General features: G+C 36.9%; 3 protein-coding genes and 1 long non-coding RNA gene across 9 annotated transcripts; 2 read left to right on the top strand and 2 right to left on the bottom strand.

Annotated features, from left to right (window-relative positions):
* The first annotated feature begins 40 nt into the window (after window positions 1-40).
* LOC143147260 (long-chain-fatty-acid--CoA ligase 1) lies at window positions 41-20,538 on the top strand. 4 transcript variants are annotated; one of them, XM_076312364.1, is made up of 9 exons: window positions 41-65; window positions 1,059-1,207; window positions 4,019-4,142; window positions 7,209-7,545; window positions 9,537-10,005; window positions 12,902-13,192; window positions 16,977-17,198; window positions 17,447-17,764; window positions 18,022-18,401. In XM_076312364.1, exons 1-9 carry the CDS (start codon window positions 56-58, stop codon window positions 18,157-18,159), a joined length of 2,058 nt encoding a protein of 685 aa, XP_076168479.1. In that variant the 5' UTR covers window positions 41-55; the 3' UTR covers window positions 18,160-18,401. The 4 variants fall into 4 exon arrangements, 2 of the variants coding, with proteins under 2 accessions (XP_076168479.1, XP_076168478.1); XR_012992218.1 differs by lacking the exons at window positions 41-65; window positions 1,059-1,207 and adding exons at window positions 3,139-3,476; window positions 20,237-20,538 and having other exon boundaries at window positions 18,022-18,358; XR_012992217.1 differs by lacking the exons at window positions 41-65; window positions 1,059-1,207 and adding exons at window positions 3,139-3,476; window positions 19,659-19,963 and having other exon boundaries at window positions 18,022-18,358.
* LOC143147265 (uncharacterized) lies at window positions 13,868-17,192 on the bottom strand. The gene is made up of 2 exons (XR_012992219.1): window positions 16,958-17,192; window positions 13,868-15,192 (listed from the first exon to the last, which is right to left on the bottom strand). It is a non-coding gene; the product is annotated as an uncharacterized LOC143147265 (long non-coding RNA).
* On the bottom strand, window positions 17,930-22,870 carry Vti1a (Vesicle transport through interaction with t-SNAREs 1a). Of its 3 annotated transcripts, none has more exons than XM_076312367.1 (5): window positions 22,659-22,870; window positions 20,201-20,398; window positions 20,010-20,068; window positions 19,398-19,745; window positions 17,930-19,250 (listed from the first exon to the last, which is right to left on the bottom strand). In XM_076312367.1, the coding sequence occupies exons 1-5, from the start codon at window positions 22,720-22,722 to the stop codon at window positions 19,092-19,094; spliced, it is 828 nt and encodes a 275-aa protein (XP_076168482.1). In that variant the 5' UTR covers window positions 22,723-22,870; the 3' UTR covers window positions 17,930-19,091. The 3 variants fall into 3 exon arrangements, with proteins under 3 accessions (XP_076168482.1, XP_076168483.1, XP_076168484.1); XM_076312368.1 differs by lacking the exon at window positions 22,659-22,870 and adding an exon at window positions 21,190-21,214 and having other exon boundaries at window positions 17,931-19,250; XM_076312369.1 differs by lacking the exon at window positions 22,659-22,870 and adding an exon at window positions 22,342-22,519 and having other exon boundaries at window positions 17,932-19,250.
* Ergic53 (lectin, mannose binding protein ergic53) lies at window positions 22,831-26,815 on the top strand. The gene is made up of 10 exons (XM_076312365.1): window positions 22,831-23,201; window positions 23,619-23,675; window positions 23,933-24,203; window positions 24,287-24,386; window positions 24,468-24,579; window positions 24,660-24,831; window positions 24,911-25,107; window positions 25,184-25,380; window positions 25,449-25,654; window positions 25,742-26,815. Exons 1-10 carry the CDS (start codon window positions 23,033-23,035, stop codon window positions 25,776-25,778), a joined length of 1,518 nt encoding a protein of 505 aa, XP_076168480.1. The 5' UTR covers window positions 22,831-23,032; the 3' UTR covers window positions 25,779-26,815.
* Window positions 26,816-27,433: the final 618 nt, after the last annotated feature.

Below are 27,433 nucleotides of genomic sequence, written 5' to 3'. Positions count from 1 at the left end.
GGGAAACGATATACGTACATATAAGACCGGAAGTGCAATACAAACGCGGACGAAGATGTTACGAGGTAATGAGGGATTAACATTCTGTTCATAATAGATTTTAAAACGAATGTATGTTCAATTCCCCGAAGCAAAACTTGGCGTAAAAATTATGTTGTTGTATTTCGTTTTGTTTCATACTTTTGAACAATTTAACGTACTGTGCAACTTTCTTTCGAAATTAAAATTCTTGTAATCTATTCTTTAAGCAAATTAAACGAACGGCCTTCTTCTCTCGCCAAAAATAACGGAAATAATTTTTCTAAAGTTATAAGTAAATCTTATTTATAAATCTTCCGAATCGAAACCAGCTTCCTAGGATTCATAAAAAATCATCACGACGGATCGAGTGAAAAACCGGCGCATAAATATTTTAACATTTTTCTCTCTCGCGATCGTAACTCACCTGTAAAAAATTGAAATTTTTTTTCCCACTTTTATACGCTGTCCGCGCATAATCTATCAAAATTGTGCACAACTAACTCAAGGCCCTACCTCTCCTCTTTTCGCGAGATAGTCTTCTTTCACCTAATCAGCTATTTTTACCGTGGACGAATTATTTTAAAAGAAGAAAAACATGAAAAATGTACCGTATAACTGTCTTCTGTGATGTAATTCATTCAACCGGGTTACTCCATGATTGCAAAATAAATAAGGAAAGAAATATAGAGGGTGAATGTAAAGTTATTTTAGAGTTCAGAGTTGAGAGAGCAGATATAAGAAATACTCAACGGAGGAATCTACTACAATGTTTTATCTATTTTTATATACGCTCGGCTCGTTTCCGAGCTGTATAGCCCCTTTCGTGTTTATTATCCCATTATCGAGCACGACGTACGAAAATAAACAAACAAGCTTGTCTCGTTTACAAAATTTTTCTAATAAATGTTTTTTCAGTTTGAACGCGCGGATTCGTATTTCCCGAATATGTTCTTTACGCGTTGTCTGGAAAAATGACGTACACGTGACATATACGTAAATCGATCTGAACTAAAACGATTCAAATGGTTCAATCGAAGTGTTACAGTCCCAGTTGGAAGATTATTTGCCATACTTGGGCGGTGCAGCTGGAGTCCTCGTAGTCACCGGCATTGCGGCTTACCTTGCGTCCAGACCAAAACCGGAAAAACCGCTGTGGCCGCTCGATGCTCAGTCCATATTACTTCCGGTGAGCAGACACCCCTCGTGGCGTTCATTACGGCTTAGCGCTTGAAGTGCTTGAACAGGAAATCGGCTGATAAATATATACATACATACATACATACATATGTATATATATATATTTTTCAAAGATTCACGAGTTTGCAAATTTGACGTCGTGGATATTTCCAGGAGAACGACGCGGTTTTGTAGACATTTTTCTTTCAACGTTATTTGCGACGCTTTGTATTTGCACGTTTCTACAACCGATAATCGAATAGTCTGGAACCGCCTGCTTGTCTTGAGTTCCTGGAGAACACTTCAACCCTCGAGAACGAGAGCGATGTAAGCGATACGACTCTTACCCCGTGCGAACAAACACTCGAAGCGTAGCGTTCGTAAAAGCGAACTTTTCTTACAAAGTCACTCGATAATATAACAGAGATTGAAAAACTGCGTCGACTAGCACGTTGAGGAATAAGGAGTGTCGCACAAAAGGTGTAAGTGCAGTCTTGCAAACTGCACGCGTGTACGAAAACGCGTTAAGATGTTGTACAAAGATGGAACATCGAGAATTATTTCGTTTTGCGATTTTTCGCGCGCGTTAAAAGTTGCTCGATACGAAAAATACATCGTAAACGTATTCCGTGAAGAAAAAGTTCTTAAATATACGCCACGTTACATCTCGGGCATTTTTATCAAAATGGCGTCTTTCCCTTGAATCGCTTCGTGGCAAGATTCTTCAAGAACGTTGATTCCTAATTTAACGAAAGTAAAGTACTCGGTTATCCGATTTTCAATTATTGGGTTGTTTGAAAAGTCATTTCGTTTTTCAAAATGGAGATATAATTTGATAAAATGTTTATACACTCTGAAAAAATCGTGTTTCATTTTCACCAAAAAAAAAAAAAAAAAACGAAATCACTTTCCGAACAACCTAATACATCATCGATACTCGACAGCTTCCGACTACAGTCGGATGAAAATCACTTGCCAACTCAAGACCGTTTTCCTCACCTCGAATTTCGGAACGCACGAAATCCGTATTTTCGCAGCGAGCCAGTCACCTTTCAGAAAGACCGAATGTTCCCCGATTTACGCTTCTCGCGTCTCGAGCGCAGTAAGAGGAACGAACGCGAGGAGAACAAAAATGAGAAATGGAAACATAGCTGAGAGATACGACGGCGATAACCATTACCGAGTAATTTTTATCCGAACATTAATAATTTAGGCGAAGGCTTCGGAAGGTACCGTGTCCTTAACAAAGTAACGAATTGTAGAAAAACGAAACAAAGCCGTTCGGCTTCGGATTTACGCGAAGACATACATACGTTGGATACAGCGGCGAGTGCATTGAAAAGTAGTAGTAGGGTTAATCGCTCGACGACCTAGAGCGATTGGTTGAATTTTAATCCACTATGGTCTACGTCTAGCCTTCCGTATGCCCCATTGTCGTGTCGAAAATTTCTCACGAGCAACAAGATTCACGCATAAACTGGCGAATCTTAAATTTCGTGCAGCCTCCGCGTTCACAATAACAAATGTTCGTTCTATTTGTACGCTACCGATGCAGCAACTAACCGTAACACGGTCGGAAAATCTACATCGATCCCGAGCACATCGGAACACCGAATAATTCCGGTTGACGGCAAACGTTTGCCCAACATCGAGCAATCTCGCGCGAATCGATCCGGTAATGCCCGGACACGACGACATCGATATCGAAAGCGGGAAGAAATGGTATCGAGGTTAGCGTTTTCGTCGCGTTCGGGTTTGTAAAACGACGTTGTCGTTGTCCGAGAAACACTATCGCGTAGATCGATGTTGATCGATTTTTTTCGCGGCTGGCGATCATCCAACAAGTTCGGTGTCTGTCGAGGACGACGCTCGTACCACCAGCTCGGACCACTATATTTAAATATAGTCGAAGATCGTTGTAGTGGATGGGACGACGAGCTAGTCTTATGTGCGAGCTACTGATAGCAGCCGCTCCTCTCGGTGGAGCAGCAGCAGCAGCGGCATCAGTAGCACTTCTGACAAGCGAAGTGTTCCAAAGGTGAAGTCTCGTGACGAGGTGAAGCCAATCTTGCGGGCGCGCGGGCCCGTCTCGTTCGGTGCAAATAGTACGTCGCGGGCAAGATCTTCGATCGAAGGGATCAAATCAGGCCCGTAGACGCTCGTACGGGCTACCACTGTGCAGCGTACGCGGACAGTCCAAGGATATGTCGTCGAGTTGTTTCGCCCCCGAGCCCATTCGACCACCGATCGATCTCGCCGATCAATCCGACACAGTCAAGGTGGAGTGTTTTGGTTCTTCGTTAACGTGTTCTCGGTCGGGTTCCCCGTTAACGACTCGCGTCCACGATGACGCGTCGGGTCTTCCACGATGACGATGCCAGATGTCCTCTCGCATCGCTCGTGATATCTATCCCCCCACCCCCTGTCCCTCGTGGAAAATGTTTCCCGTGATTTTCGTTATTACGCGTTAACGTCGAGCTGCATTAGAACCGGATAAAACCTTCTGACGAAATCCTCGGGTCCGTACGCTCGGCTCGTACGACGAAGGTGTGTGGGTGGCTAGACTTGTTGCACAAGCGAGTTGGCAGTCGCTAGAAGATTGAAACGTTCGCCCAATGGATGTACAGGGAAAGCGGGAAGCCGTTCATCCCGAGACACGCTTTCACCTACGGGGACCAGTCCCGCGGGACGAATAAGCTCCGCTCTCTCTCCTATGCACCAATCCCGCTCCACGCACTGGCTAAACTTAGATTTGCACTTGGCATTCCGTTACGTAAGCAAGAGAATACACCGGATTTTCACGTGTGCAAACGTTTTGCAGGGTACCGACCTAATCAGAGTGTCGAGGTTTTATAAGGACAGCAAGGAGGGAAAGTTCGTAAGCTACATTCACGAAGACACGAGAACCCTCTATGACGGTTTCCGCAAAGGCGCCAAAGAGTCCAGTAAGTCCGTAAAAAATGCCACGCTAACGCTACAGAACCCGTGTGTCGCATACGCGTTTTAAATAAACGAGCCGGAGTCGGGGCTGCACGCGGCCGCGTAATGTACCGTTTGGCAAGTGGCTGGCTGGCCACGTTCGGATGACAAACAACGCTTCCCGAACGCAGCCGACTAATAAGCTCGTGCGATTTTCCTTGCCCCCTGACGGGTTTATCGCGATTCCGTCGATTTCGTGGTGCCACCGATGCGACGACGTTCTTATTTCATACGACGCGGTTTTTATTTTTAACCCGCGGGGAACCCACGCTCGAACGCTGTGACACTGGACACCTGTCGTTCCCAGGGACGGTGTATTAGTCCCGAAGCGTCGCGGACATTGTTACCTCGAACTTACGAACGATCTTTTTTTTTTCTTACTCTTTGCTGGGTAAAAACGAGCAACGAAACGTTGATGAGGGTGAAACGAGCGAAGAGAAAACGCCCGATACCGAAACGATACAAGGTGTTTCCTTGGAAACAGTGATGTAAGTGACATTGAATCCGAACGCTACATTTCTACGCGCGACGCACGCGATCTCCCGTTGTTAGACTCTATCTATATAAATTTTTGCATTCTTCGCCGGTCGGGATAAAAATGAGAAACATTTCGTTTATATCTTGCGTACGATAAATTCTTCGTCGGAACAATGTTGAACCGGATCGAAACACACGAAGGCAAACCTGCGGGTTAGAAACGATTAAAGAAACTGTAGAAAATCTTGACCGTTATTTTTCAAAGCCTCGTATCAGTGCCATATATAAATAGATTCTTCGTTTGTTTCGTTTTAAAAAGATGTACCCCGCTAAAATCGATCGACGTTTAATGCATCGAATGTATTGAACATTGTGTCCACAGAAGCGAACAATTTACTTTACACCGTTTCGCGAATTTAAATTCTATTGGATGGCAAGAAAGAAGGTGCGATACGTTTCGAAGGAATAATCTTGATGCCGTGGATTATAATTGTAGTTCAGCTGTGATCGATGATGATCTTCCGTGAGAATGGATCGAATTAGATGGTAATAAAACTCGTGTAGTGTTGGCCAACGATCTAGAATTTCTCGTGAATTGCCTTTGGACAGAGAACGAATTTATCTCATTGTTTACTATAATGAAAGAAAGAGCGAGTCATCGATCGAATTATTCCGCGAGGCAAGAAACGTGTAAAACAAGAAATTCCTAAGATTTAACTTCTCAAGAAGAATATCTTTTTCAGACATTTGTAGTTTTCACGGCCCAAGTTCCTACGATTAATACGATCCGAAGGTTTCTCTGTGCCATTTTGGAAATATTATTCCTACGTCATAAATACTCAATACGATAATAATGAATACAATATCGTCGACGAGTTATCCGATTATCGATCGAGTTAACTACGATGCGAGTAAAACTAATATAAATTTCAACTGTAAAAGCTTCCTCGATCAAAAGTACCATTGTCGAGTTGTTTTTATTGAGTTTTATTCGTTTCATTATTGTACGCAACCGTAAGGTAGCAGGTACTCGAATACAAAGATGAAGAAAATAAGAGACACAACCTGAATAAGAAGCTAGGTGCGATCAAAATCTCATTATCGAAATCTAATCCGAAAGTTAGGATCGTTGTAAGTGTCCCGACTCATTTATCGTACTCCCGAATTATCACTTTTTTCAGAATATTAAAGACAGTGTGCAGTGAAAAACGATTAAGTAAATTTAAAAAGGTTAAAACGATTGAATTTTAGAGAATGTTGAATTTTATTCAATTTTATAATTCGAGATTTGGTACAACGCTAAACGTAATGCAACATGCTACGATAAATAATATTCCTCGACTTGGAAAGTACACCGTTCTATTTCATCCTATTAAAATAAAGCCAAAGCTTTCTGCGAGATCTGGTACTACACCGATGACAACTCGTGATAACAACGTTGAGATCCTTAATTCACGAACTAATTCTGCATTTAGATGCACGTAAGATACAGTTTTGTATCTTACTTTATTTCATCCAGATTTCTTTAATTGTTTGAACTTTAAAAACATATTTTACATCGATGCTAAAATTCTTAAAAAGAAATCTCCAAAAGTTACAAAAGTCCATATTCTATTTGATCCAAATAGACTTTGTACGAAAGTCGTGCTAGTATAAATTCTTTCGTGTTTGCATATCTTGTTTTCTCAAATAGCTAACTTTTCTCTAATGAAAACAACTTCTGACACATTACGTAGCCCACCTCGTATATATTTATTCTGTACACCTATGTTATAAATATATCGATATATTTATCTCGTTTCGCATCGAAAGATTTATGTCCCGTTGGAAACAAATGTTTCACAACGATCTCGTGTATCTTGGTCAACTGTAACACATTTCTGCATCTAGGTCCGAACAGAAGCTAACAAAGCAAAGTCCAACGTCGGTCTCGAAGCGCTTCGATCGAATAATTTCCAATTAGATAAAGATGTAAATTTACTTTTCAAGAAGCTCTCGATTGGTTCTTCTTCGACCGTGTACCTGCAAACGGTGGTCTTCTAAAATTCGCGAATCACTTCTACTACTGACATTCCGATTCGCGAATCGAGTAATCGAGCTAAATTCGTAAAACGACATCGAAGAACCTGCAAAAAATTTTACTCGCTGCAATTGAATCGAATCTAAACTCTTGCAACGTCTTCGTCGATTTCATTCAGTCTCCGAGAATGATGATTGAACCATCACGAAACGTGTCTACGATCCACCGAAACTAGTCCTTTATTTATTTAGTTATCCTTAATATTTAGTCCACCTGAATATCGTCCATACGACTAACATCTCGGTGCCACGTCGTTCTCCCCCGATTTCTCCACGTCTCCTCCGGTATCTTCGGTATCAAATTTGCCGTGGTCACGCGTCTCGGCCGTTATCCCGTGACATCCGCTAGCGCGAGTTGGCAGATCGTGCGTACGCCGGCAATTAACATTCTTGTACTCCCGCGAAGCGCGGCCTTCGTCCGCGCGCTTCCTCCTCGGATCGTCCCGAAATCATTGGCTCATCTTCTTGACTCGCAGACAATGGCCCTTGTCTCGGCTGGCGGGATGGACCCAACAAACCGTACCAGTGGCTTCATTACAACGAGACGCTACTCAGGGCAAAGAATTTCGGCTCTGGGCTTGTGTCGCTGGGACTGCAACCCGGGTCTCACACCCTCATAGGCCTCTACAGCCAGAACTGTCCCGAATGGATCCTCACCGAGCAAGCCTGCTACACGTACTCCCTCGTGGTCGTGCCCCTCTACGACACTCTGGGTCCCGATGCCTGCGCTTTCATCATCAACCAGGCCGAGATCAACCTGGTGGTCTGCGAGAACGACAAAAAATGCAATTTACTACTTGACAAAGCGCCAAGGTACGTGACGGCGTGTTTGACTCGCGATAGTTTATTGAGAATGAGAATGGTGAATCGAGACTTACACGACTCGAGTCCTTGTAGATTTTTCGAGACTCCTTTTATTCGAACTCGGCTTTGACGTTTGGCCAACGTTAGAGAGGCCTTACGAGAATACGTTATCAAAGCGCGTTTCTCGTACATAGGGTGCGTTTTTAAAAGGTCTCTTTGGAAGTGTACGGGGATCTTTTAATTCCTGTACGGGTCTCTCTTTCTTTGGACGGTTTCAAGCATGCCAGTTACGCGGTATTTTGAACGCTTGCACGGGTAGTGGAATATAATAGAATGTAGTAGCTTTGTGGAATGGCTTGTAGCAGCGAAACGTAGCTCGTACGATCGTTTTAGAAATTTGTGATTTTCTATTAGCGAAGCAGCAAAGTAGTTCGATGTTTCGATTTCAACAATTTTAAACCGTTTAAGGATAATTCGATGGTAAAGACCAATTGTACCGTTGCGTTAGATTTGGAGTGTGGACAAAATAACGTGATACTTAATTTTCGTTGCGGTAAAATGAAGATATAACGGAAAGTACGATATTTTAATACGTTTTCGAATAAACGATATCACAAATTATCTGACGATCTCAATCTTAATCATTTAAGACCGTGATACTTGCTATGTATAGTGGCATCATGCCATGGATGCAGATATGTATACTTTTCTGCACATCGTCACCTATACAACCCGCAAACCACGCGCGGTGTTCGAGTCAAATTTAAATATTCCCGTGCAATGTCCTGAAATGTTTGGCAGATCAAAATAACTTGACTTTTCATTATAGTTGCAACTTGAACGACAGAAAGTCTCTACTTGTAAAAATTTTAATTACTCTACCGTATTTACTACGGTATAATCACTATAGGTAAAATCTTACAATTCAAGAGAACGTATACTCACACGCAAACAGTGTTTATTCGTGTTAACGTACTCGACAACTCGAAACATTGATAAACTTATTATCCGACATTCTGCTGTTCTATTTGGTTAAATTGCTCATTGTCTTTCGAGAGATTAAAAACAAATAACTTACCAGCGAAAGTAAAAATCGATAGATACTGTTGCGATCTTTAAAAAATGCTAGTCTATTTTAATCAATTCCAATTATTGCATTAACGAATGAAATATAATAAAATTATTTTCAATTCGTTTCAATAGCTAAACATCGAAACAAAGAAACTATCGAGATCAAAAAATCTTTAGAGATCAAAGAGACTATAGAGCTACAAAGAACGTTTAGAGATCAAAGGAAGTTTAAAACAGGAAGAAAGAAATTTATCTATTGCACACGGTAAGAACTAAAACTGGATACAAATTGCGACACGTGCTTTTTTATATTGAGAAAAAGGATTACGCGACAGAAGATTGACCCGTTTCTGATTTTCGATCATATTTCGAGTTTCCGTCGCTAAAAATAATATTTTGAAAAAATAAAACACCGCGAATTCCACGTGCAAGATTTATATCTTTCGCGCGATAATCTAAAAATTCGACAATCTTTGAACATCGAATTACACGGCACCACTTGGAAATTACTAACTCCGCTCAAAAGTTACAACGATAACATTTATAACAGTACTGTGATTCTATAGTTCGAACAAGATCAACTGTTCGAAACTAACAGTGAAAAAGATAAAATCGGACTTTGAAAAAATAACCATGACCCTTCGATACGGAATTAACATTAAATGTTAACGTCACTATTCGATAGGCTAATTTCTTTCAAACACTACCGACAACCGAAAGAGGTGACAGATACGCGACTCTACGTCTCATCGTGCGACCTTGCCCCCACCACGCTCGGTATACTCCCTCGGGGACTTTGTCCAAGTTTCCGAGCTATACATCCCTATCCAACTGTCCCCCGGTCCGGACCCAAGGCTACGACGGTTAGGAAAGCATCGTTACGAAATCTATACCGAAGTACTTAACCGACCTAACGCGTTCATCCCCAGATGCCTGAGGAAATTGGTGGTGGTGAAAGAAATACGACAAGCGACGACACAGAGGGCAAAGAACCGGGGCATCGAGGTGTTGAAGTTCGAGGACGTCGAGCGTCTCGGAGCACAAAAGAATCACCCTGAAGTGCCACCGAAGATGAACGACCTGTGCACAATATGCTACACTTCCGGCACCACCGGGAACCCGAAGGGTGTGATGTTGACGCATCAGAACGTGATGGCAGGTGTCTGCGCGGTTCTGCTACAGCTGGGTGAGCACAGGCCCTCGTACAAGGACACGATGATCAGCTTCTTGCCTCTGGCACACATGTTGGAACGTTGTTGCGAGAACGGCATGTACATGGTGGGCGGGTCCGTGGGCTTTTACAGCGGTGACATCAAAATGTTACCCGAGGATATGAAAGCCTTGAGGCCTACCGTCATGCCAGCGGTCCCGAGGCTCTTGAATCGAATGTACGACAAGGTGAGTGCATCTTGCGAAATCCGACAGTTTCCCAATCGCCCTGTACTCGGGTTCCAACCTACCGACCACCTGGTGCCGACTACTGTTCACTGTTGCAGCTCGAGGGTCGATAGCTTCGCAAATATCTAAAACCTGTTCTTCGAGCAACGATTTATCGGTCACGATCTGCTTCCCCCATTCTGCGAACTCGAAAGTTGGAATTAGATTGTTGCAATTAGATACGAACAATTTGAAACCAAGAAAGCGTAAATGGTATCGAGCATCGACTCGACGCGAAAGATACAAACGATCCATGAACCCAAGATACTCGTGGATTTAAATGCTGTTGGAAATAGAATACAGGACGAGATTCGTGTACACTTATTTCGAGTAACTACGGAACAAGATTTCAACAAACGTGAAATATTAACGGACGCTCGATTACGACCGATGGTTAACAGTCCTCTCGATGTTATCGTTCGTTCGAAGCGACGCGAGGCATCGTTAAACGCTAAACGATCTATCCTGAAAACGTTCCGGTGTAAAAAATTTCTCGCGCACGTCTAGAGAATGTTCTGTTTACCATTTTAGACGCAATGGCCCACGCTCAAGTTATATTATTAGCAATCGAAATTACCGGAGAATCCGAAGGCGTGAAGATATTTTCGAATACTCATCGATGTGCAAGGACGGTCGCGCTGAACGACCTATAGAAAATTAGCATTCCACGGATACTTGGAATTCGAACGTGTATCGAAATTTCGCGTCGGAAGGAATCGATGGGCGGAAAGATATTTTTACGTCTTGGTAATGCGTCAAAGTGCAAGGCCGCGTGCGTTAATTTGCCGGGCAATTTATTGGGAAACGAATTGCTCGAAAATCGTGTAACTCTTAACAAATTTCGCCTCCGTTATTTGTCAAAACTAATTTGACAGATCTTTCGGCCGCGTCGGACGGTTTAACTTGATGGGCAGTTGCATTAACGAAATTATCCAGACGTGTAAACACGGAGCTCGTTCGGCGAAACTTCCGAGCGAGAATGTCTTTTATACTTTGCGATTATGTTGCAGCCGCAACTGCAATAACAACCACGTTTTACGATTCCTATCCTCGAAATAATTCAGTAACGTTAACCAAAGTAACGCAAATTGTCGATATCGATTCACAGTGAAAGTGTAAATTGATAAAAAATGATACATCTTCTCCGTGTTCGTAGATCAAATTTATCGAGAAATTACATTGAATTCTATAAACGTGTCTTTGTATCGGATTTTTACGTTTGTTGAATATTTTTTCCGAATGTACTTTTCATTCGTATATCCGTAATAAATAAAGAGTGTCTCGAGTTGAACAAACGAAAGTAGAACCGTAAGATTGACATTGGCGATCGAGTTTCGTTTAACGAATGAATTGGCAATTGGGTGAATGTTTCAATGACAACCAGTCCTGTGAATCGCTAAAAAGTATTGATAATTTTTAAATGTCTATACAAATTACAATTCTCTTCGAATGCAAATAACGTATTTGGCATCTCGAATCGTTACACGATAATAAATCATTTACTTAATCCTTGATTGCAAATTGCACGAAAAAAATTTAACGACCTTGATGAAAAAACCTTTGAAGAAATAACCTTGAAAAAAGGAAAACTAATGTTCATCGTGTACGTCCTTCGAAGTCGTATAAATTAAGTTCTACACTTTCTTTAAGAGAGACTCGTTCGAGTGTTCTATTTCTGGTGGCTCGATCGAAGACCAATACAGTTTATCATAAATACGTTACTCTTCGATACATCGAAATAAACTAGAGGTTTCAATTGTTCCGAAACGTTAAGAGTATGGAAAAATCACCATAAATTTCGATCTCGTTAGGATTGACGGCGTTTAATCTGCTACTCTGGCAAATGCAAATTGAAGATGCAATAGCTTAACGCGACAAAACAGGTGGCGACGAACAGATCTTCACTGTAACCGTGAAATCGCGGATGAATGAAAATTGCGTATTGTGTGCACGGTAAATCTAAACATCAAATTTGTCACGCGACATACACATTTGCTTTTTGTCGTTGATTCTGTTTCTTCGCGACGTCTCGCGATTTAATACTCAAGTGTCCCTCGTGAAGAAGAAGCTGACCGATATTTAACAGCGAAGGCTAGAAACTATTAGACCGTGGTCTCACTTTGACGAACTAATAATCGTACAATTATTCACAAGGAACAATCGCAACGTAGACGAACGATTCAATTCAAGCTTATGTAACATACGTTCAATTTCATTTCTGCGATTTATAATTGTATTTTCCTTTCGAGTCAAAATTTAAGTAACAATTCGGAAAAGCTTGAAAACTATTTGATTCAATAAAATGTAACAAGAGACGAGACAAAGGTGGTAATGAATTTGAAATGTTCATCTCGTGGTAATGGATCTACATTACGTTCATCGAACTACGTAAATCCGATAATATAATCATCGACGACTCGTTGAAATCGAGTTAACCGGACTTTTTCGAAATAATAGATACCACGTCGGCTTCGAATAACGAAGAAGTGAATCGAGTAGAAAATAAACTTTGAAGAAACTGTAAAAGGTTCGCGCAAAATGAAATATCCCTCGTCTCTAACGTGCGCATCTCGGCTAACGTCTCGAGAGAAATTCCTCAAATTTCATAACTGTCGGAGCTAACTCCGATCACTGAGGACTGCTTTGGCAACCATTAGCTCCAGATGGGCTCACGATCAAAGTGCTCTTTCCGTGAAACTGCAAATCGCTCAACCGGCGAATCGATCGTTCAAACAGACCGACACTTATCCACCGGTTGCCAACGTTCCCCGCGAAAACGTAGCTTTTAAGCTGCTCGACTCGATTAGCCGTGTTAAATATAGAATCTATAGTCAACGGTACAAATCGGTGTTCGCAGGTCCAATCCGAGCTTCAGAGCTCGTGTCTGAAGAAATTGGTGTTCAGCATGGGGATGCGGGCGAAGGAAGCGGAGATCAAGAAAGGTATCCTCAGGAATAACAGTGTATGGGACAAGCTAGCCTTTGGGAAGATTCAAGAGTCAACCGGAGGAAGGTTGAGACTGATGGTCGTAGGTTCTGCTCCGCTTGCAGGAAATGTGCTTACGTTCGCCAGGTGTGCTCTTGGATGCCTGATCGTCGAAGGCTACGGCCAAACGGAGTGCTGCGCACCAGTTACTCTCACGATTCAGGTTGGTGTCCAATAAAACGATATACAGTACCGTTCAAAATCATTCGAACCAAGTTTCACGTATCACGATAAACGTGAACCACGATTTGACGTTGCGAAACATTATTATCTGTTTCCTGAGCTACGAATAATAATAAGTAGAGACACAAAAAAGGGTCGAAGAATTTTCGGGCATAAGATACTTGCAACAGTGTCCAATTGTAACGTGTTCGTAAAACAACTCTGTTTATTGTACCGGACCCGTAGCGTGACATATTTAGTACAGAATGACTCGATTAACTCGTGAATTACACCATACATTGTTTGCAGTACCGAATCAAGAACACTTCTAATTGAGTTGTTTTGCAGACCCGTGTTAAATGAAACGGAACGATGTAGATCGTTGACCCTTGAATGCAAAGTACCAATTGTTCAAGGTATTTTTAATTATTCTATTTTATTTTTTAAATAAACATTCTCAGTATGTGCTCGCACAATAGAAACAGTTAAATATGTAGAATAAGTTTCGAACGATTCTCGCGTTGACACGCGTTCGACTTTGCGCCGATGTAAGATTTCTTTAACAATAAAAGTGAATACTTTTTACGTAAATTTGTGGAACAATTGGTATATATGTTTTTCGTTCGTTTGATATTGTTTACACCCTCACCGGTCAAAGTATTGGTAATAGTAAGCATTTATTTTTTAGATGATAAACACACGAACATTTATTTTTGACAAACATAGTAGTTAAGCGTGACAGGAACAAATTTATCATGTGGGCGTAAAAGATATCAGTTTCGGTGCCCGGAATGTGTTTTATAGAATCTATGTTCGAGAAAATGAAATTCTACTAAACCTGAACTCGGAGAACTATTACATTATGAATAACATTGGTATAAAATCGCAGTTACAATGTGTACATTTTCGGGAAAAATTCAATATCGCCACGTTTATACCGTCAAGATATATTTTTGAATCAATTTTTCGAGCACATGTGAATTTTACGATGTGTTTTATCGAATAACGTTTTAGACAGTTATTGACATTATATTATATTTGCTATGGTTTGTTGACTGTGTCAACAACTAAGAGAAAGAAGGAAATTTGAAGAAAAAAATCTGATATTACCGAAAATGATGTATCGACAACGATATACAACGAGTTTAGCTGTGAAAATAAATAATTTTCAAACATATCTCATATTTTATTGAACATTATCAATTGTCACGTCGTACCCACTTAAACAAACGTGATCCTATACACATAAGCAAACATAATAACTGTCTAATATGTCATTCGACGAACCGTGGCGTAGCTAAGTGTACGAAAACTTGACAAAATTTCGAAATTGATTTTTTTTCAACGAAACCTCGTCTACGAAAATTTAATGTCAAATTTTGTATTTATTTTCACACGAAAAATCGCTCCCTTTTCGGCAATACCGTCATTCCCAGCCCGACCTGTATCCATTCATTGGAATAGTATTATATAATACAACACTTTGCATTTCTCTGTCACGAGAACAATTCTCAAATCTGTCACAAACAATTACCAATCTCCTCGCGTTTACGTATCCAATAATAAAAATGTTTGGTCATAATATTGTTACACGATAACAATCTTATATCACAACGTTCGTTACAACATCGACACGAGTTAATTATCTTTTGCACGAAGCAATTGTGAATCTATATTTGTGTAAACTTTTCTCTTCATTGTGCATCCGTTAAAACCGGAAGTGCCCTTTATATGGTCAACATTACACCCGAACGCATTGACATTGACTACACATCCGAGTGCGCCTATCGTTTAACCGCGTCTTGCGCGAGTAATGTTATATTGAATGGAATGCAAAGAGGGGAATAAGTGTAGCACATGTTAACAGACGTTTCAGCTCGAGGCAAATACATATGTATACGTATCCTACGTCTCGGCGGAGCAAGCGGTCAATAAACGCTCCGCAAATAAATCGCTCGTGCACCCACCGAGCCCAAGTCACGGGATATAGTCTTCGAGGAACTAGAAAAACAGACAGACAGAATTGAAAAATAAATCAACCAAGACTATTAACGTGTTTAAGTACCTGCCTATTGCTACACGCATTCCTGCAATTTTAGTAATCTTAAGCTATGCAAACAAACATTGACGATGATCGAAGGAAACTCGTAGGAAACGATGCGAAGATCATAGTCTTCAACACTCAGAAATTGATTACGCGCCAAATTTAAATAATACGAAACAGTTTTCATTTTTCTTTAATACAGTTCCATTCAACGTGGAGACTTTCATTTTATTTCATCTTCGTTTCGTTTGTACTTTAATTAAAGTCGCGTAACACAGTTTGCTGATTACGAAGTGACAATTGAGAGAAAATTGAATAATTGTATGCTTCACCGTAAAATAATGAAAATTAGCCGCGTTTTCTGTTTCTAATGACATTCGTTAAAACATTAAAACTTGGACAGGGATCAGTATTGACTACGAAGTAAAAATAAAGCGAACCAAGAATAAATTGAAAATACATACATGAAATGTAATTAGATAAGAAAATTAATCTTTTTCAAGAGAAATTCTGTGAAAGGTAATAGAAAGAAATTTTAATCGAAGACCGACCAATGATCAAGTGGCACGTATGGTCACAATTTTTGTCGCATTTGCAGATATCGATACACCTAAACGACACGAGTTAATTATTTATAGGCAAGCGTAGGTATTTATGTCGACTAATCGAATAGAAGAATTTTATAATGACGCGCCAAAGCACGTGCCGAGTCATGTCAATTTTACATTGAGGTGTAAAAATATAAGTAAGACGTATGCAACGACTGTAACTCGTTTTATTTAACTTGGACATTACACGTCTTCCGATATTTTGTGAAGCAAGATATCTTCTAATTGGTTGAATTTTCTGAGAAAGTTTAACATATAATGCTTTCCAACGTAGAAAACGGGACAAAGTAGTTGACATCTCGTAGAATAAATAACTTGAAAGCTCATGATGACACGGTTACATTAAATAAGACGTGTTTTCGTCATAAAGTGGTCCAAATGATATATGTTATACGTATTCGAACAGATGCATACACATATTTAGCGAGGTAAGTCGTGCAATTGAGACGAGATGCATATGTGCATGCGTATCTACATTCTAAGCTGTATTTGCAATTTCGTTGCGCGTTTATTTATTTCCATAACAAAACGTGAACAAACAGCTTAGAATTAATTGTGCAACAATAAAGATCATAAGTTTGAAAATCATAATTACAAAACAAATACATTATTCAAAATTATCGGAGAACCATCTATTCAAATGACTTTATCGATCACTAATGACGAAGTATCTCTTTCATCTCGATTACTTGAATCAGTCTCTCGAATATCCTATAAATATTCAAAGTACATCTAACCCAGCCTTACTTAAGTAACAATGAATCTCTGATAAAAAAACATTGTTACCCGTTCAATTTTCTTCTTTTTTGAGTTCTCTTTGTACTTTAGTTGGATCAAAATTAATTGATCGCTCAAGGCCACTGGAGTCATCTCTCTCTTATAAGCAGAAAAACTAATATGGCGTAAAAATACTAATCGTGCTTTGCGTGATGCACAGTAGAAGTGACTTTGAGCAGCTAATTGAGTTTGATTCAATTATAGTGATTAAATAAAATTGACGTTTCTTTAATTTTAATCAAACAATTGGATAAATAAGTAAAACCCATTTTTTTATTTATAATGATTTTAAAATCGTTACCTTTAAAAAGGTAAAGAAAAATTATAAATCATTTACCTTTTCCCTACTACCACAGGGTGATCATGTACCGGAACACGTGGGACCACCGGTTGCTTGTTGCTGTATTAAATTAGTAGACGTCCCGGAAATGGAATACTACGCCAGGAAGAGTCAAGGCGAAGTGTGCGTGAAGGGTACTAACGTGTTCGTGGGATATTTTAAAGATCCCGAAAAAACTGCTCAAGTTATCGATGAATTTGGGTGGCATCACACAGGGGACATTGGCATGTGGTTGCCTGTAAGACAAAAAATATTGTAAAACACATTTTCAGCGTAAAGCTACCATTTTTGTTTTTTTTACAATTATTTAAAACTTCATGTTCCTTCATTTTTAGATATCTTTACAATAGAAAAATGATTGATCTTATTCCGTTCATTTCTTACCGTGTAGAAATATTTAACTTCAAACGTTTTTATATTAATTTATTTTAAAACAAACAAAAGTTACTGTAACGACAATCATTTATAATACTTTTCTTTTTGCAGAATGGAACACTCAAAATAATCGATCGAAAGAAACACATTTTTAAGTTGTCGCAAGGAGAATATATAGTTCCAGAGAAGATTGAAAATATTTATTTACGCAGTCAATATGTACATCAAGTATTCGTCCATGGAGAATCCCTAAAGTCTTGTGTCGTAGGAATAGTAATACCAGATGTAGATGTTGTTAAATGTTGGGCAGTGGAGAATGGTATACCAGGCACACTAAGCGTGTTATGCAACAATCCACAAGTCAAACAGTTGATCCTGGATGATATGCTTGCATGGGGAAAGGAAGCTGGCCTCAAATCCTTTGAACAAGTAAACAAAATTATATTCAATAAGTTTGCTAACTTAATAAGCTTACGAAAACTTCATTTAGAAAATAAAATTAATTTTTCTTTGCAAATATAAAGAGAATACGTACTAATTAAAACGAATAATAAAAGATTCTGTTATCATAACGATTATAAGTAAAACTAAAAAATAGGAATTTGGTAGAAAATGTAAAAATAAGTTATTTCTATTCTAACTTAAAAAGATATTACACACAATGATTTCGTTCCTGTTTATATTAGGTCAAAGATATTTATCTACACCCGGATCCATTCTCCGTACAAAATGGCCTTCTCACACCGACATTGAAAACAAAACGGCCTCAGTTGAAAGAATACTTCAAGCCACAAATTGAAGATCTTTACCGACATTTGGACTGACCAGACTGAACATTCACTTTGAATTGTTTTCATTAGCATTGGGAGCAGCAAAGACAGGAAGGATCGAAATGCCTTTGTGTCGCATTCACAGAAATCACTTCCGTCATCGAATATATTCGTTATTCCGCGATACTTTATTATATCATTTTCACAATTACATAGCGACGCAAAAAAGAAAAGCACCGTTTAGGCTATTAAGGTAATTGACAATATTATAAGTAATAAAATGAGTTATTACTAGGCGCGTCTGATTTTCTCTTAACTATAATCATCCTTCGATACTTTTCACGTGTAATTACAGTCTTCTCCATCCTCAATCCTTGTATTTTGATACACAATATTACTTAACTATAAATGTTTATTTTTATTAATAACAATAATTAGTCGGTTTTTGGATTTGGTAGAAAGTAGAATATTCGAACGCTTACATTATCTATTTTTATGAAATGCAACTGTACATGTGCACAGTATGTAAAACAAATTTCAGGTTTTTTGATTTTCAAAATTTACGTCAATAACTTAAAGATAATAAACATGGTTTTAAATACTGTTACACGTTTTAATATATACTGTTTAGGAGCAGCATTTGCTGACATTATAATTGGACAAGTCATACTTTTTCATTACTAATAATACATTAAGACTATTTTTTCCTGTTTTGTGACAATCAAATTTAAGCGTTTCTTAATGGATGATACAAAATCAGTATTAAATCAATACAAAATTGACGTAAAAAAATTAAAAGCATAGACCGTTTAAATTATAATATGAAATGATTCAAACGAGTGAGAAGATCAATAAAAGGATATGTTACATCCCTTCAATTTATAATTTAATAATCATTTAACAGACATGATAACATCTGAAACTCACTGATAATAAATATGGCTTTCAAGCCGTATCCCAAACAAAAAATCACTTTAATTGTATCTTTAGCTTTTAGATTTAAAGCTATAATACATGACCACGCAAGCAACAATTGTAAGGGTTAAAGCTACCCCTGCTAAGATAATTCTTTGTTGAAGATTTCTTAATATCATTCCCGATAATAATCGAGAACCACGTCCCAGCTCTGCATCTGTCTCTCGTAACTAAAACAATAAAATATGCTTATTATTATAAGTCATAATAATTAATATTAAAATAATGAATAATGGTAGAACTTATATTTTCCTTCCTAACAAAATAATATATAGTTTATCAAAATTAAATATGTTGTGTTCAAATTAATATCTTACCCTTCCTCTTCCTCTCTGAATCGTTTCTCGTTGCTCATGGAGTTCCTTTAATACCTGAGAACCAATTTCTTCCGTTTCTAATACCATTCGATAACCATTCTGCAAAGTTCTTCCACTGCGATCTATTCGCTCTGAAGTATCCAATAATCTTTTCTTTTGATCCTCAGTGATATTGTTTTCCCAAGAATCTTCCTTGTTTATTTCGATGCTCTCATCTTTTGGCTTTTTAGCTAATTGGAATTCTTGTGTCAATCGTTTCAGTTCTGCTCTGTGACTCTCTACGCGACCACGTAATCGATCGCGAGCTGCACCAGTCATCCCACGAACCTCCAGTTCCATTTGTTCAAGCTACAGATTGAATGTATAAAATTAAATATCAATTAATATCAACAATTTTGTATTACTAACCAAACTCAACGTAAAATGTTAATGCATAAATAATTCTTGATTCTTTTATTCATGTGCTTGAGTAACCATGACAAGGCAAAATTTCACAAAGAATAATTTCTAACCCCTAAATATAACATTGGAACTCCTTACAGTTGCTATCAATTTAAAACTATTTGTAACAATTGCATTAAACGTGAAGACAAAATTAGTATTTTCTTTTACCAATTCCTGAGCCTCCTCAATCTGCCTGTCCACATCTTGAATGAACCCTCTTTTCTCATCTGTAAATTACGTCACGTGTATCGATTATTGTTGTTTAATAATGTCAGAAGACAGACAACGTTCAGATTGAAAATAACAATCAGTGCCTTGTGACAAAACTGTTTCAATGATTCCGCTTTTCTCGTACTTACTGCCACTTTGTGTTCTTATTCTACCAATTTTTGCAGTAATGTCAGCTGTCAAAACGGCGTATTGTTGCTCATAGTTGTCAATGAGTGACGCCATCTTGAATGTATTTCCATTGAAGACAAGCAAATGGGGGAGTAAACTAAATAAACATTTACACTGGATACGTATGGTGACTTGTGACAACTGCGTTCTGAAATCAGCTGAGAATAATGATTGCCGTTGTATTCTCCAACAATACGAACAAAAAGATTAAAAACACTAATTCCAGATGATTTTAATTTTTCATTTGAAAAACAAATACAGATAAAAACATATCAAAATACGCAAACTTTAAAGTTAAATTTTCCTTCCTTATCGTATTAAATGAGAATTATAAATGTTTGTATTTTATTAATAATAGTTTATATTCAAGTAAGTGGTGTATGCATCATTAATTATTTTAAATATATTACTAAATATATGAAAATCCACATATTAATATTTATTAAATTTAACAAAGTAGGTCGTATGCATTGATCTAAATAAATGATAAGTATTTATTATTATTAGTAGCTTATTATGAATTATTAAGATTTTATTTTTATCAATATTTATTAATTGTGCTTTAATATTATAAAATGCAATATAAAAATAATAAAAATTTCCTAAATATCTTAATATTATAAGTCATTAAAAAATGTACTATCAATGTCATGGATTCCTAAAAACATAATTTTGTATACAATAATAAATGTAGTGTAATAAAATACAATTTTTCTTTTTGAATTTAAATTATAATTTAACTTGATTCAGCATTTGGAATAAAATTATGTCATCATGAAAATATATAATAAAGTTTAAACTGACAATAAAAAAATTTTATTTTCTCAATTTTAATATTATTAGGGGGACCGGAAAGTAATGTCGTTTCCTTACATTAAATTCAAACACATAAATTTTTAACGAGTTTTTATTTTTAATCAATGATATAATCACCCTCATTATCAACAACCTTTTGCCATCTAGTGTGCAAATTTTCAATGCCGGATCGATAAAAATCAATTGGTTTTTGAGCAAAATATACAGAGATGGCATTTTGAATATCATCCAAATTTGCAAATCTTTTGCCACTTAGAAAGTGTTGAAGCGATCGGAATAAATGGAAATCCGATGGTGCAACATCGGGCGAGTATGGTGGGTGAGGCAGTACCTCCCACCCCAATTCATTAATTTTTGCCAAGGTTCGTCTTGCGCAGTGCGGTCTTGCATTATCGTGTTGCAGAATAACGCCTTTTCTGTTGACAATCGCTGGCCACTTTTCAATTAAAGATTTATTTACACGATCTAATTGTTCACAGTAAAGGTCTGCATTCACAGTCTGTCCAGGTTTCAGCACTTCAAAATGAACAACGCCGCGAATACTCCACCAAACACACAAAAGGGCCTTTTTGGGGTGTAAACCTGGCTTAGCCTGCCTTTTGCGTTTTGGATTATCATAAAGAACCCACTTTTCATCTCCGGTGATCAAGCGATCAAAAAACGCTTCTGTATTGTGCCGTTGAAGCAATAAGTTGCATGTGGTGGATCGGTTAGCCTTGTTCTCTTCGGACAGATTATGCGGGACCCAAACACCTGCTCTGCTTACTTTCCCAATCTGCTGCAAATGTTCTTGGATGGTCGACCACGGTTGGTTAAGACTGACAATTCCTCCATTGTCTGACACAGATTTGCTTCCACTTCCGCACTTAACACGTCATTGTCTAACGTTGTTGGTCTTCCTGATCGATACGAGTCGGAAAGATCAAAATTACCGGATTTGAACTTGGAAAACCACCTTCGGCATTTACGAACGTCTAATGCATTTGGATAAACATCGCAAATGTTTTTGGTAGCAACTATTGTGTTACTACCCTTGCGAAACTCAAAAAGCATGCACTGCCGGATATGTACCTCTTCTGGTATTTGGCTGGCCATTTCACCCAAAATTGTAAAGAAAAATTTTAAATTTAATTATTTACAACTAAACAAGTCACTATAACCTCAGAATGTCTTTGCTACGACTTTAATGTACACAATGAGCTGACAAATGACAATCAAATAGTGACATGCGCAGAAACGACATTACTTTCCGGTCCACCTAATACTTGATCCCATTACTACACACCAGCAGTAGTGGAAAGGGAATTTCCTTTATGAAGATGATTGGTGGGAATCTCTCAAGTCTATTCTTTCCTTGGTCCAGTTGTAGTGATGTATCATTAAACAGATTTTAATTTCTTTAAAAAGAATCTATATAAACAATATTTATAGAGTCTCCGATTTTCAAAACTTCTCGATATTCAAATCTATTTACTTGCCCGGTGAGAAAAGTGTAAATAAAATTATTTCGATCGAATATATAAAGTTTTCGAAAAGTTACATGACTTTGATGTATAATTATCAAAAATGATTTTATTAGAATAATCATATTAAATGTAGTACATTTATCCATAAAATCTTTGCTAATTGTCACATCCATCCGACACTTTATTCGTAATAACTCCATGTTCTCATATGACACATCCTCAGAAGCGTATGAACATTTATTAAAAACATAATCTTCATTGATGGAAAATTATGAGTTTCTTATAAAAAACATATTGTTTACTAAATCGAATACTGAATAATAATAAAAATCTCCTTAACAAAAGAATAAAAAAGTTCGCAATGGAAGGCGAAATCTTTGAAATGTGGCCACAAAACTGACACGTCATTGATAATACACCAATCATAAGAGAATTCAAAGGGTTCCACCAATCGTTTCAACCGGTAATAGGGTCGACCATGGCCAATTTACTTTCGACTCGACAGTCGAAATGAAGATGGCCGCCGAGGTGAGGTGGCTTTTAATTTTTCATCTATTTTGTGTAACTAATGTGGTTTTGATTGAAATACCTCATCGGAAATTCGAATATAAATATTCGTTTAAGCCACCATATCTCGCACAAAAAGATGCAAGCGTGCCTTTCTGGGAGTATGGAGGACGTGAGTAAAAGTGAAACCTAACCAAGTATATTCATTGTAAAAGACTTCCGTATGTTACTTTCTCGTAGTCGGCTTTTTGATTATTTAAATGAAATGTATCGTTATTTGTTTTCTGAACTTAAATATTGGTTAGATCTTTGTCTCGCAGGTTCTTTAACTCATAAATTTGGCAATATTTTTGTGACAGAACTTGGTTAAACTTGGCGATAGATGTACATGTTTTTATTTACATTAGAAACTACATTAATCGGTTTTAAAAATTGAAAGAAAGAAATATTAATTTTTAATACTTTAATATTGTATTACATGTATGTTTTTATTTATTGTTTTTGTTATTAACTTTCACACTTGTACTTTATATTATAATTGATTGGTTATATCTGGATCATTGAGGAAAAAATATTTTTTTTATTACAGATGCAATTGCTAATGCTGACAACGTTAGGGTAGCTCCTTCATTGAGAAGTCAAAAAGGTATATGAAACATTTATTTCTTTAATTTACATAAATTTTGATATTAATTATTTAAATGAATTAACAAATTACACAATGCAAAAATAATAATGAATATCTTATATAAATTAATTATTTTGATTTATATATGTAATATTTAAAATTATTAAGTCAGACAGATTTACAATATGATATAGCACAATATATGTTTCTAGTTGTAACGCTTGTTTATTTTTCTTTTTACTTTGTATTATATAAAAATTTAAACTGATATTTAGGTGCAATATGGGTCAAACAGCCAGTTACCTTTGATTGGTGGGAGGTAGAGTTGATATTTAGAGTGACAGGAAGGGGAAGGATTGGAGCAGATGGTTTAGCATTTTGGTATACCAGTTCAAGGGGTGCCTATAATGGTACTGTTTTTGGTAGCTCTGATCAGTGGAATGGTCTTGGTATCTTTTTTGACTCCTTTGACAATGACAATGGACACAACAACCCGTATATTATGGCTGTTTTGAATGATGGCACAAAATCCTTCGATCATACTAAGTGAATTACATCTTTTACTATTTTTCTTTTAGCATGGGAATAAAAGTTCCAATAAATGATCTCGTATTTTAACTTTGATACAGTGATGGTACAACACAATCATCTGCTGGTTGCTTGCGAGATTTTCGTAACAAACCATTTGCTACAAAAGCAAAAATTGAATATTATCAGAATATTCTGACAGTAAGCATATTTATATGTCTTTAGATTTTAGCATTCAAATATATAGTATACATTTTAATCTCTTTTAATGTTTAATTGTAGGTGTTATTCCATAATGGCATGACAAATAGTGAACAAGATTATGAGATGTGTTTCCAAGTTGAAAATGTTGTTTTACCAAAATTCGGATATTTTGGTGTTTCAGCTGCTACTGGTATTTATTGTTAAGAACAAAGTAAAATTAATAACTCTTTTAACCAATGAATTCAATTGTTTTCTAATGCTCTTTCCTAGGTGGTTTGGCTGATGATCATGATGTTTCTCATTTCTTAACACATTCTTTATATCCTCCTAGTCAATTGAGTCCCGATGGACAAAAGATTTCTTTGGAACAGCAACAGAAACTTAGTCAAGAATATTTAGATTATGAAAGAAAATTAGAACAACAAAAAGAGGAGTACCGCAGGTAAGAAAGATAATTAAAAAAAAATTAAACATTTTACTTTACATAGGAAATTTGTTTTTAAAATAATTTACTTTTTCAGAGATCATCCAGATGAACATCGTGAAAAAGAAGAATTTGAAGAATATTTTGAAACTGTTAATCAGAGAGAATTGGGACAAATCTTTTCTGGTCAAAGCCAAATGTTTGCTGCATTGCGTAATCTTCAGGCAAAATTGGACGAGGTACTTAGAGGACAGGAAAGATCGCTAAGTTTAATATCTCAACTTCAAGTAGGAGGTAACTAATAATACATATTATACAGTAGGATAATAAATGAAAAATTTTAATTTAAATGTGAACAATGTTTCTATAGGTATAAAGACAGCAGGAGGTCAACCAGGACAGCAAATTCAATTAATTGATACAATACGCCGACAAGAAGTCGAGACTGTATTGAACAACCAAAATATTATATTAAATACTGCCAATGAAATTAAATCCTTTCTGTACAAAGTATATTCTAAAACCGATACTATTCTTAACAATCAGGCCCATGCTCCAACGGCTCAAGTATTTATTTGTATTTTATATTTAATCAACCATTCTGTAATATATTTTAATAAAAAATTATTTTATAGGTACAGCAAATGGGAGACGATTATCACTCCCTTGTTTCGGAAATGCGAGAAGGACATAATACTTTAAAAAGGGAAGTTCGTCAAGTAAATACTAAAATAAGTAGTGGAAGTACAGATTGTCCTACAGCGAATTGTTTGACAACAACAATGTTTTTGCTTTTTGTAGCAGTTCAAATGATAATTTTGTTAGCGTACAGCATGTACCGGTAAATAGTTTCTTTGTAAAGTTCATATAAACAATTATCTTAAAAGTAGATTTATGTATTCTCTCTTATCTTTTTCTTCATTTACAGAGACAATAAGGAAGCACAGGCGAAGAAGTTGTATTAAGATTTGTTTTTAATCCTATAGTACAGAACTAAGGGTACAGAAATAATTTGTACCTTCATGTACTGACTCAATATTTGTATCCGTGGAATATGCATTTTGTTAAACATTTGTATAATAAATGCATTCTTCATCTGAGGTAGATATAACAAAGTGGCAGAGCAATCAGTGCTTCTGAAATACGGTAAAAGTAATTGATTGTCCTCAGCTTGGTATAATTCAGTGACTTTAACATTTTTCTCGACACATGATACTCTTCGTCAATACAAACCATAGACATAGGCATAAAAATAGATAATACGCGTGACATTAATTTGGAAATGAGATTGTAAACTAGATGTTTAGTAATCTTGGAACGAGACTTTATCGTCATTTGTTTAGAGGATTGTGTATAATATATATTTTTTTATTGTCATTCATTAAGAATGTTTCGCGCTATGCGCATACTTTTTTTTGGTTAGTTTAATTTACATTATCTATCCCTTTTTTGCGTAGAAATTTCTTGATAGTGTTACATGAAATGTATTATATAAATGTTTATACGACTTTTATATTGGGAATTGGCATATCGAAAAACAAAAGCTGAGACATTTCTATCTGGAGAAAAGTTGATAATTCTGATCACTTATATATGATGATATTTATTGATCTGGTACTACATTCCCTTAGACGAACAAATGTATAGGTAAGCTCCGCGTTTTTAACGCAACAAACACTTAAAATTAAAAGTAAGAAATAAATACGGCTCTATCATATTCAAAGCACGAATAATTTTATACTTTGTGTGCTCTCGTACTATTTGTGAAAGTGACATCGAACAATCATAATATTCTTGAAGCTGTAAAAGAATTTTGTTAAACGAGTATATGTACTGTGTAAGAGTATACCGTATCTCGAACAGCTAACATAGAAAGAAGGAACTCGAATTATTCGCAAGCTCGGTATTCCTATCAACATTATTGCATTTGTAAAAGTTTATCGAAGATTGTAAATGTATAATGAAATATATCTGATAATAAAAATACTAAAGAAACATAAAATGGAATTTAATGAATATTTTCAGTACTTATTACAACCATATGATCAAATTTTTTAAAATTATAAGTTGTCCTTTTTTTACCTAAAACAGAAATAAAATTAAATCAGAGTATTTAACTCAGTACTCTAATCGTTTTTTAAATTTATTTATCACTGGAGTTAGTCCTAGTAGGTCGGTTTCGTTTTTTTTTTTTTTTTTCAATGAATTCGATTGAAGAGAAAGACAATCGACGTCATCGAAATAGGAACTCCGATTCTCTTCATATTCTGCCACAAGACACGCATACGAGGACATGACTTAGAACTTAGAATGTCTGACAACAGAAAGGATTCTTCTGATTTCAACCGCTTCTGTAAAAAGATGTGCATTTCCACAACCCCTCTGCGTTTAGAACATTTTTCCCTATAAATGTGCACACTAGATGACGGTAATTGACCGTTTGTATTATCTACACGATCGGTTACTTGTTTATATAATAGAACAAGTAGTGATGAGCGAAGTGAGGAACGAGTGAGCGAACAAAAAAAGTTGCTTATTTGATAATTACTTGGTAGATGACAGAGATTCGTATACAGTGGCTTTAAAATTAAGTTAGAGCAAATTACTAATTTATTCTTAC

This window comes from Ptiloglossa arizonensis, chromosome 5, assembly GCF_051014685.1.
Source record: "Ptiloglossa arizonensis isolate GNS036 chromosome 5, iyPtiAriz1_principal, whole genome shotgun sequence".
Taxonomy (NCBI): domain Eukaryota; kingdom Metazoa; phylum Arthropoda; class Insecta; order Hymenoptera; family Colletidae; genus Ptiloglossa; species Ptiloglossa arizonensis.
The sequence above is the reverse complement of the archived record's forward strand: the minus strand, read 5'-3'. Positions and strand labels throughout refer to the sequence as shown.